The sequence below is a fragment of the Artemia franciscana genome, chromosome 17, assembly GCF_032884065.1.
Source record: "Artemia franciscana chromosome 17, ASM3288406v1, whole genome shotgun sequence".
Taxonomy (NCBI): domain Eukaryota; kingdom Metazoa; phylum Arthropoda; class Branchiopoda; order Anostraca; family Artemiidae; genus Artemia; species Artemia franciscana.
In genome coordinates this window covers 21,048,291-21,060,579 of record NC_088879.1, presented here as the reverse complement: position 1 = coordinate 21,060,579, position 12,289 = coordinate 21,048,291, and the positions used below count along the sequence as shown (strand labels likewise).

Below are 12,289 nucleotides of genomic sequence, written 5' to 3'. Positions count from 1 at the left end.
AGAAATCTCTTTTCAAGTTTGTCACTAGACCTAGGGGCTATTTCAGAAAATTATGAAATTTTTCTTTCCCTTCTGACCAAAGGTGAGAATGAAATTTTTATTCTGAAATTTTCGGCTGAAAATAACATGGACCACAATGCATGGTGAAATGTCCATTATCGCTTCTCCTTATTCATGGAAGGAACGTTCGTTTCAGCTTTGGGCCAATATCAAGTAGGAAGCCTGAAAAATAAGTGTGACCGCGAGAATAAAGCTCTGTATGGTAACTCCTGATAATGACCCAGGCTCCGAGCAATGGTAATTCACTCAGAATATTTAGAGAGTATTGTATAGTATTAACAGAACTTTCTTATCCTTTTTTTTCCTAATAGAATAATAGTTTTTTAAATGTATAATTTTTCCCAACTGAAAGAAAACAAGAATTCAACGAAGTTTTAAGCAGACTAAAAAAAAAAAAAAAAAAAAAAAAAAAAAAAAAAAAAAAAAAAAAAAAATTCACAAACAACTTCAACCGTTTTGATTTATACTGACTTTCCTGCATCATCCATAATGAAATATTAATAGCTTATAAATAAGTCGATAAAATTTTACATGTTCATTTTTGCATTTTTTTTATGTTCAATATGCACAAATATATTCGGGGTGGGTGGGAAGTTCTTATAAAAAGAATGGTCTTGGATAGAACTAAAGTATAACGTTAAAAGCATATTGATATTACTTTCATCTGCACGAATTTTACTTACTATTTGGGCAGTAGAGCTACCAGCGCCATATATAAGTGGTGATACGAGTTGCACATTTCGGGATGCCTGTCTTCCGCTTCCTCCACTTTGAACATCTGCAAGTGAAAATGTTTATTTGGAAGCCAAGGCCAACAGAGCCATTTTTTTCTAAGTTATAGTTTAGAAAATATAGCCAAACGGGATTTAATCTGGTGCTTGACAAAAGTATACTTTCGGAACTAAGTATTCGAATCTTCACGTATTTTCACTATGTTCCTTCAAAAACCACTTATAGTGAGCGTAACCTTAAAGTGGAGAGGGAGGGGTCTTTTCTGAAAACCGTATTCAGATGTAAAGTAAGAAAACAATCGTTTCGTAGGTAAGATACATAGGAGCAAACCAGAAGCCAGAAGGATCATGTCCATAAGAAATATGATGAAACTTCGAAGTGATAAACTTCTAAAATAATATAATATTAAAATATAATAAAACTAAATATAATATTAATCTTCTGAATCAGAGCAGGGGTTTCGACGCTTTGACACTGAGAATACATTTTTGCATGGTCCTGCTCAGATTGACTTGAAAAAATTAATGAAATTCAACAGAAAACTCTACAGTAGTTTTTGCCATCAATAGGAACAATTATCATTTTGCGACACATCTTTGCGAACTTAACATGCTTATGAATCAGTCAAGAGTTTCGAAATTACACAGAATAAAAACTGTAGAAGGTGGACCTATACGACTGGGCCCTTGAAGAATGTTTATGTCCCTTTCAGGCGAAAATACTACAAGTTCACTTTAGTTTTTAGACTGCAATTTCAAGACAATCATGCAAATATTCAATAGACTGCTTTTTTTTCTCTACAATGCTTTTACCTCTCCAATTCTCTTGGATCTATGAGGTAGATAGTTAAATGCGTATAGCTTGGACCTCTACCTCCTCTGTTCAATCCCTCTACCTCATATACCATTCAACTTGGACCTCTTCTACCTTTATATCTTTTAAAAGTTCATGTATTTGATGCTATATAACTTTTTCATCCTTTAGCACATTCTCCTGTTTCATACTTTTGAGCTACTATGTACCTATCTCTCTTGTAAGGCATGGTTTAAAAAGAAAAAAAAGATAAGAATGATCATTAAAGCAGAATAGAAACAGCATCGAGAAAGCTATTTAGCCAAAACTAAATTAATATACAAATTTCGTTTTAATTATTCATGAACGGAGAGCCAAAATCGAAACATACATCAATTCAAAACGTTCAGAAATTAAATATAAAAAACTTAAAACAAACAGAATCCGTATATGAAAGGGGCTGTTCCCTCATCAACGCCCCCGCTCTTTACACTATAGTTTTTTTTTATTGTTTTAAAAAGTTGAGTTTTGAAAAAGGGCCAAACTTTAGCGTAGAGAGCGGGGCGTTGAGGAGGGAACAGCCCCTTATTTCTGTTCGTTTTAAGTTTTAATATCGCTCCTTACTTTCGGTTGAAAAAACTCGTTTTTTTTAAATTTAATTTCCAAATAAGAGGAGAGCTTTCGTCCCTTCAGAAACCATACTACACATTTCATCCTATATCCAAACCCCCCGTTGAAAAAAAAACTTTTGTGTATTTTCATTATATATATATATATATATATATATATATATATATATATATATATATATATATATATATATATATATATATATATAAACTCAGCCCAATTAGACAGAAAATGCTAGAACATGACACTTCTGTGGCGTGATATCTTTCGTCACTCAAAAAGACACTGCATCTTTAGATGTTCATTTGTATGAACCCTCTTTCAACATGCTACGACTACTGTTCGTTTTAATTCTGTTCGTTCTGTTCGTTTTAAGTTTTAATATCGCTCCTTACTTTCGGTTGAAAAAACTTGTTTTTTTTTTAATTTAATTTCCAAAATAAGAGGAGAGCTTTCGTCCCTTCAGAAACCATACTATACATTTCATCCTATATCCAAACCCCCCGTTGAAAAAAAAAACTTTTGTGTATTTTCATTATGTATATATATATATATATATATATATATATATATATATATATATATATATATATATATATATATATATATATATATATATATAAACTCAGCCCAATTAGAAAGAAAATGCTAGAACATGACCCTTCTGTGGCGTGATATCTTTCGTCACTCAAAAAGACACTGTATCTTTAGATGTTCATTTGTATGAACCCTCTTTCAACATGCTACGACTACTGCTTTGGTATGATCACCTTGCAAAATAAACAAGTATGTATGACTATCTCTCTCAGGAAAATAAGAATTTTGATGCACGAGATGCATCATCGTACATTGAGATGCACGTTAAATTTCACTTAAAATTTCAGTCAAGATTGTACCCTTATTTAGAGAAGTTTAAATCCATATTTCAAAAATTATGCAAAATTTAACTTGCTAATAGCTTTTGATGAGAAACTTTGAGTTACTAAACTTCTAATATTTAGAATCAGACTGTTTTACGGTACAATACCGTAAAACACTTATTTTTTTGGATTTCGGCTTCTTTTGACAACGGTTGCTCCTTACTTACAGTTTTACTACAAACTGTTTTGACTCTTCCATGGAAGAGAGCCTTAAAAAGAACTCTGCCACTCAAAGAAGGCATATGCCTCCTTTCTATACCCAGCAAACTGCTGTGTCATGTTAATTACCAGAGAATTAGCTTAAACCTTAATAAACATCTTTAAAATAAGAAACATTCTGATTCAATTGCTCATGCGTATACTTAATATTCAATCTCCAAATGATAACTAACGAAAGCAGTAAATATCGCTCGACTACTCTGGGAGATTCTATTGCTCAGTGGAATCCATGAAAAGCTCGTCTCAACAATCATGGCGAAGCATAAAGACAGTGAATACTGTGTGACAACACCAGATGGGTAAAGACAACTTTTTCAGATTATTTCAGGTGTAAAACTAAGGTGCGTTCCATTGTTCATACAAATCGTTATAATGGCAAATAACGTTCTCCAGTGCATCCCCCTCCAAAACGGCTCTAGGTTTGGTCCCCAGAATTGCAGCTCAGCGACTAGCCTTTGCATACGACATTGCAGTCCTCGAATCGAATAAAAGGGCTTCTCTACGACCTGATTGACAGGTTAAGAGCCAACCAATTACGCTGAGCATGAAGTGCTGAAATGAAATACATACCAGCAATAGATCCATTTATAAATTAAATATGCGAGAACAGTCACGTAAAGTATAAAATTTGATCGGCAGCATCACTGAAAACACTAACTTTACATCAAAAGAAGTACTCAGAAGAATCAGTACCTGAGACGAAGCTTTCAATTGACTCCGTAGAGTCTAGAGACCACATGGTTTCTCATTATGATTAAAACTCCCAATTTTCGAAACCAATGTTTTACTGGGTCTTTTCTAAGCAACTGAAAATTGGCATTTGAACCGTACGTAGAAAAAAGAATCCTCCCATTCAAAACAATTGTCTATCATGGATTTTGAATATCCATTGGCATCTGGTCTTCTCTAAGCAGCTTTCTTAGTATCTTTTTTCGGGGGGTGGGGGATTGGCATCTTGGTCTTTTCTAACCAGCTGAAAATTGGCATTTGAACCAAACATAGAAAAAAGAATCCTCCCATCCGAAAACAATTGTCTATTATGAATCTTGAATATCCATTGGCTGCAGAGGATAAGAAACTATACCATGTGTACAAACAGGCCAAACTCTCATGGAAAATTTCCTAAGATTCCGCTAATGAAGGTACTCAAGTCATGTATTAAGAATGGATGACAACAGAGCCCCAAATTCAGCACAACGCTGGCAACAACAGGGTTCTAGTCACATATTTAGACCGAGAAACTCCCTCATACACACTTGCTTTAACAATGTACGAAACCTCAACATCACCTTTCAGCCTCAATGGGGAGACATCGTCGGAGCAGAAATTGGAATAATGATTGCCTGCCCTTACTTGATGCCCTGGGTACCTTGTGAGGTAGAGATGGAATTAAGGTAAGATCTTATATTGTTAAACACAACCAGTGGATATACATTGTTTTATTAAAGTATATGTGCTATGGTGTTTGACTAAGCTATCCTCTCAAGCCTCAAACAGATCAATAAAAATTGCGATAATGGTCTTTTGATGTGTATTCAATACAGTGCTAATAAAAAATGTAAACTATAATAATTCTGCGACAAAGCAATGTGCAAGTATAGTCACATCATCTCTATGGAAATATGACTAAAAAGCTTCTAGAGCGCCTGTAGAGGTTGATTTTCTAAGAATACAAGGTATGCATGCAGCGTCAAGATATTTTTTCCAAATAAAATTAGATAATCGGGAAAGTCCAAATTGGTTACCGTTAATGTATGCTTAACTTTTATCAGATTATAGAGATAAAATTTTTGAAGTTGGTATGGGAAAGGAGGATTACACTCTGATCCGATGCTAACATGCTAGAAATGAATAGCTTTCCATCCTCCAGAAAACTTTAAAGCCTTTTATGTTGGCACTCAACTCCTAAAGAGGCATTTCGGCTGGTTTGGGGCCACGAGCCCCAAAAATATGTATCTTTGCATACTTATGTTTCATTACGTTAGCCTTGATAATTATACAGTATTAAGCACTCCTATGTCTGGGGACTCTTTAGAAAGTGTCTACTTATCTTTACTGATACTGCACCTTTAGAAGTAAAGTGCTGATTGATGTAAAATATAGCTTAAGCGCGTCATAAGATATCTAAAATTACCGCTGGTATACAACTACATGTCTGTTTATTCGCCTATGCAACGAGAAAGTAAAAGGTATTTGTCAGTAAAACAAATTCAAAAAGCAGTAGCTCCAAAGAAACTGGTCCGCACTAATCTTTCTTCAGACTACTACGCTTTATTCGCTATTGGTCTTTCTTAACCACTACGCTATAATCGCTATGTATTTTTATAGATGCATCCTAAAATTAAATAGGAACTGCTTCAGTGACAAACTCAGCCTAATAGATAAGTATTCATTACTCAATAAACGGTAACGTAGTCAACCTAAATTTTGAAATTACTAATACGTACTAACAGGTTGATCTTAATGATTGTGTACCATTCCAAAGTGATGCTACAAATCCAAACCAAAGTTAAATTTAGGGTATCACAGGAAAGACAACAGGCCTCCACGAAGTGCAGAGCCTTGAATTGACTAACATACTTGCAAAATTATCAAAAATGTGAAAAATTAAGCATAAATTGGTTACCAAGACCAAGTAAAGCGGTCCCAGATGGTGTAGAGCTACCATTCACTGTCAAGGCTTCCATCTGAACGTCACCAACGCCATTAACAGCAATGCCGTTTACCATATTGACTGCTAAAAGATGAAAAAACAACTTTTATTTTTCTGCAAAAGAAAGTTATTTGACACTTTACAAGCAAATAAACGAAGATCGAGTTTAAGACAAAGGAATGATTTTATAGAAGAAGAAGTTAAAATCAAACAAGAAACTTGAGATTGGAGGGTAAGGAAAAATTAAACTTAAAGAATGATTTCACTAAGATTTAAAATTAATTACTTGTTGCACGAGCAACAGTTGAAGTGCGTTGCTTTCAAAAATTACAAATGCGGTGAAAAACAGATTTAGTGTCAGTGCATTAACACTTAACTTAAATCATTAATAGCAACATCATTCAGTTACTATATTGACACAAAGAATAAAGAACGAAATTGCATTTTAAAAAACATGTTCTTTTATTGAAAGTAAGGAGCAACATTAAAATAAAACAAACAAAAATTACTCAGTATAAAAGATTGTGCTCTCCTCAACCCTCCACTTTTTACACCAAAGCTTGAATTTTGTCCCAATTTTGTACATTTTATGTTTGATGTTGCTACTTACTATCGGCTGAAAAAAAAAGTTTTTTTTTAAATTCAATAATAGATCGTTTTTCAAATCATGCTTAGGCTTAACCACGATGGGATGTGGGCTACTGGCCCCATTAACCCAAGACACTTTGCTATTAAACTGTATATATTATTAACTGTATATTGATTGGTAGCGTCCTAGACTGGTAATGTAAAAATTTGTAATTCATCTGACACCTAATTTCTTATACATAGTAAAAAGTGACTAAAGCCAACGAATACATTTGAAAAAAAAAATGATGTAAGCCCAGAGAACGACCTGGAGAGAAGGAACCATGTTAAGAAAACAATCCTTACTTCATAATATGCAGAATAATCACAGTTAACGCCTTTGAATGCAGCTAACCTTTGTCTTCACTTACTTCAGTGTTTTTCGATTTTTCTAAGAAATTCGTCAATTTCCCACAATAACATTTCATTTCTTTAATTCTGAAAAGTCTGCTAAATACAGCACTGTAACTCAAGTTCCTAGGCGTTTTCTGAAAAAGTGCCATCTATATTTTTTTCCATAGAATTGTCTGCTCAATAGACTTTTTTCATGAATTTTGTGCTAATGCCACTGGAATTACTTTAACGACCTCTACAAAAAAATTTGTTATAAAAGGTGTTCTGTTTAAGGGATCATTCAAAACTGAAGAAAAACTATTGAAAAAAAATTATAAATATTTAGAAAAAATTCGGAAAACATTGAAATAAGTGAAGATAAAGGTTAGCTGCATGCAAAATGTGTTAACTATGATTATTCCGTATGTTATAAAGTAAGAAATTGTTTTCTTAAACTGTTTCCTTCTCTTCAGATGGTTCTCTTCTGAATGGTTCTAATTTTAATTTGTAACAGGCAATTCCAATTATTGAGTTGTGTTTAATTGCGCTTATTGAAACCTATTATTTGAATTATTTATTCACTTGTTGTAGGTCAGAGCTCAATAATCTGCAATCAATTTTGTTTTAGATAGAGAATTCTTGGTATATTTATCTATCAGGATAAGTAAGAGTTTTTTTTTTTTTTTTTTTTTTTTTTTTTTTTACACCGAAACACAGTTTTCTGGTTTAATTGGTTGACCGATGAAGTTTATCGATAGTGAAGTTAAGAATAATGAGGATTTGAATAGTTTTGTTTCTTAAAAGATAGATTATGATTTTGAAACTGTAAAATCGGATTTTTTTTTTAATATTTGTAAAGCTATATCTTTTTTTTGGGGGGGGGGCTTGGAGGGTGATGGACTGGTATTTGGTGGTTTATGTTGTAGGTAATTGGGCGACTCTACTGATAGTCGATTAATGAATTTGGATTGAATCAAATTTTGGACGATATATGTGTTTTTCCATATTTACTGGATTAAGCAGCTCAGAACCCTTGAAGAGTACTATGTTGTTATGTATGCTGTATATGCTTTGTTCAATAACAAAACAGAAAGTGGACATAGTGAAATTTGACCGGATATTGACTCTGGGTCTGCTTTTACCACACCAAGGGTGAATGTTTCTTGTAGTTTTTAAAATGGAGGAAAAACTGTCTATTTTACCAATTGAATTGGTCACAACTGTAATGGCCATTGATTGTATTAAAAAGACTTTACTCATTCATTTTTCTTTCTCAGGGCTAAATTATTTATATGCTATCCATTCCCTTCCCGAAAAAATCGCTTTGCAAGATGAACCTATTATTCAACACCTTCAACTACAAGGTCATGTTATTGTGTTGACTTGGATACCAGTCCATGTTGGTATCCCTGGCGATGAGCATGCAGATAGACGAGCTAAGATTGATGCTAGTTCTGATTGTAGTATCCAGCGTTGCTATACAGTTGAGGTGTGTTTGAATCTTTTTAAATAGTGTCTAGCTAACAAAGACAGTGATAAATTTGCTAACCAGTCCCAAAACCTCTCTTTGAATTGGTAAGATTTTAAAACTCAACAGTGGAACTGATACAGCCAACACGTAGTATAGCAGTTACAATTTTGAGGCTAAGAACAGGTTATGCTCGGTCTAGGAATGTCTTTGTTTAAATGGGGTTATGTGAATTCCCCGTTTTGTAATGTTTGTGGTGTATATGATGATATACGTCACTTCTTAATGTATTGTAAAAAAAAAAAAAAAAGACTTGAGAAACGGTATGAATATTTGAAGGATGCTTGTATTTAGTATTTTAAAGCTTTTTCTCTAAGGTGTATTTTAGGCTCTGCTGATGCTCTTTGTTGGGGCAGAAAAGAGTTTGTCCAACTACTGGGAAATCTTATAAGGATAACCAATTTGAATGATAGTATTTGACCTTTATTATTTGTTCTATAGTATTGGAGTTATTGACATGCATTGTCTACTTGATGTAAATTTAATTGTATCTACAATGTTGGTTGAATTTCAGTTGGATCCGCCCCGGTCATATTTAGGAAAGCCGTCTCATATTTAGGAATCCCAACTTTTGATACTGTTGTGAAAATATTAAAGAGCTGTGTGCTTGGATACATTGTTTATGACACGTATGCAGTGGGCAGCAGCTCGGAGTCACTATGAACAACAACAAAACACAGTTTTTTGCTACAAAACACGGAATCGTAAATTAAAACACAACTTTCCTGTGGTACAATGTTTTTGGCAACTTAGCCAGAGTATTAGAATTTTAATTTACTTTCTAATAAACCCTCCTCCATATTTTCTAGGCCCATTGGTTTGATACGACAACCAGAGGGAAAAAAGTATTCATGATCTTTTTTGGAAAAAAAAATATTCCAAAATCTACATTTTTGCAAATAGGAGCTATAAACTTCTACAATAGGTTTCTCTTATATGCTGTATCTCATCGTGTGATTTTAATCAAGATCACTTGTATTTCGCCTTTTTCAAAAATCTGGCAAATTTTCTCAATTTTCTTTCGGTCTTTTCTAGCAAAAATGAAATGCGCTAATGATAAGAATTGGTCTTTCCCAAAAAAAAAAATAAATAAATAAAGATGAAGAAGTAGAGAAATGAGAAAGAATAAAAAAGACGGAATTGTACAAAAGTTGGCTGTTAGAAGAAACGATGGCTATCCCTGAATAGCCATATGCAGAGGAAATAGCGGGAATTCGACCAATAATTATAATAACAAACACGTTCTCATTTTATTGAAGTCGACTCAGTTGCGTTGTTGCGTGCAACAACAAACCTTTAAATTAGTATCCTTAAACGGGTTGAGGAGACATTATAAGAAAGTATTTAAAGGAAGCAGAAACATCAATGAATAGAGTAGAGTGAGATTCTAAATAAAGTAGGTTACAGGAGAAGCATGCACAGTTGTGCTGGCTGTAGGCGGCTCGGTGCTGTGGCTAGTTGTCAGTATGAGCAAAACTAGTATAGGAAACATGTAAAAGAATGGTAGGACAGGATTGAACTATTTAAATACAAGATTTATAGAAAGAAGCAGCGATTGAGTCTTTTCTTAGCATAAACTAATGATTACAAGAAAACCATTAATAGTTTATCCATAAATTTCATTTTGCTATCTCACTTTGCTCGGGTGGTAGTTAGGAAATATGACCATTGAGTATAGATCCTGTTATGTATCGTAAATACATCAAATTATTTCAGTGTATATATATATCTATATATATAAAAATAAGTTGTCTGTCTGTGGATGTGTGGATGGATGTGTGGATGGATGTGTCAGGTGACGTCACCTGAAAAAACTGGATTAGGTGACGTCAAAACTGAAAAAACTAAAAAAAGGCAAAAACTACAAAAAAAACTAAAAACTAATAAAAAAAATAAAAAAGCTAAAAAACTAAAAAAACTATAAAGGTAAAAACCAATAAAAAACTAAAAAAAAAACTGAAAAAACTAAAAAAAGGCAAAAACTACAAAAAAAAACTAAAAACTAATAAAAAAAGTAAAAAAGCTAAAAAACTAAAAAAACTAAAAAAACTAAAAAAAGGTAAAAAACTAAAAAAAATAAAAAATAAAAAAAAACTAAAAAAAAGGAAAAAACTGAAAAATAAGCTAAAATAAAGGTAAAAACCAATAAAAAACTAAAAAAAAAAAGGAAAAAACTAATAAATGACGACACTCAAAGAGAAAGCGACCAGGACAAAAAACTAAAAAAAAAGGCAAAAACTACAAAAAAACTAAAAACTAATAAAAAAAATAAAAAAGCTAAAAAACTAAAAAAACTAAAAAAAGGTAAAAAACTAAAAAAACTAAAAACTAAAAAAAAACTAAAAAAGGTAAAAACTAAAAGAACTAAAAAAGAAAAAAATAAATGACGACACTCAAAGAGAAAGCGACCAGGACAAAAGGAATGTTCGATTAGCAATCAACAAAGCACCGGGACACAGGGAGTATAAATGACGACCAGGACACAAGTAAAAAAAAAAATTAACAAAACTAAAAAGAAGGTAAAAACTACAAAAAAACTAAAAAGAAAAAAAAACTAAAAACTAATAAAAAAACTAAAAAATCTAAAAATCTAAATAAACTAAAAAAGAAAAAAAAAGGAAAAAAATAAAGGAGAAAAACAAAACTAAAAAACGAATGTATATACAGACCGGTACACCGGGATACAAATGACGACCGGGACACAGGGAATATAAATAACGACCGGGACACAGGGACACAACTACAACGGGGACACCGGGGGAAACAGGGGGATATAAATGACGACCGGGACAAAAAAACTAAAAAGAAATAAAAACTAAAAACTAATAAAAAAAACTAAAAAATCTAAAAATCTAAATAAGCTAAAAAAGAAAAAAAAAGGAAAAAAATAAAGGAGAAAAACAAAACTAAAAAACGAATGTATATACAGACCGGGACACCGGGATACAAATGATGACCGGGACCCGGGACACAGGGAATATAAATGACGACCGGGACACAGGGACACAACTACAACGGGGACACCGGGGGAAACAGGGGGATAACCTGACAATCTATTTATATGCAAAGACAATGGGACAGCAAAGAATGTTGTATATTCGCAAGTTTTACGTAGTTAAAACCATATATATATATATATATCTATATTCACAGGTGGGACATAGGGACACAACTACAATGGCGCGTAACTATTATGGCGCGTAACGACTTACGCGCGCGGGGGGGCTTGGGGGGGGCGCGAAGCGCCCCCACCAACTAGGTGTTGGGGTGGCGCGAAGCGCCACCCCAACAGCTAGTATATATATATATATATATATATATATATATATATATATATATATATATATATATATATGTCGATCGCAACTCTGTTTGGCTAATACTTAGATCGACGGGTCTACCAGATAAATACTGCAAGCTTTTTGAAAAGCTGTACGAAGAGACCGAGAGTTGCGTCCAAGTCAACGGAAAACGGAGCACGACATTCAATATCAAAACTGGCGTTCGCCAAGGGTGTGCCGCCGCCCCGGAATTGTTCAATTGTGTGATAGACTATGTGATGACAAGAGCTACAAATCGCCTGCCCTTTGGTCTGCAGTTTGGAGATCGCATTCTGACGGATGCGGACTTCGCAGACGATCTTGCTCTCGTTGCCGACTCAATCGACCAGCTGACCGACGCTCTGGAAGTCCTGAAGGAAGAGGCAGCAAAAGTGGGGCTGAAAATCAACTGGCTCAAAACTAAGATTATGGCAATTGAACCCCCAGGTCCAGTCTCGCACCCTGATACCATAAC

At 33.7% G+C, this 12,289-nt stretch overlaps 1 protein-coding gene across 2 annotated transcripts in view; it reads right to left on the bottom strand.

Moving 5' to 3' along the window:
* Positions 1-12,289, bottom strand: part of LOC136037986 (histone-arginine methyltransferase CARMER-like) — a 28,474-nt gene that overhangs the window by 2,981 nt on the left and 13,204 nt on the right. For both annotated transcript variants that reach the window (XM_065720893.1, XM_065720892.1), the window contains exons 5-6: positions 5,980-6,090; positions 744-838 (exon numbers count right to left, since the gene is read on the bottom strand). In XM_065720893.1, the coding sequence (XP_065576965.1) occupies positions 744-838; positions 5,980-6,090 (206 nt within the window). The remainder of the gene's footprint in view (positions 1-743; positions 839-5,979; positions 6,091-12,289) is intronic.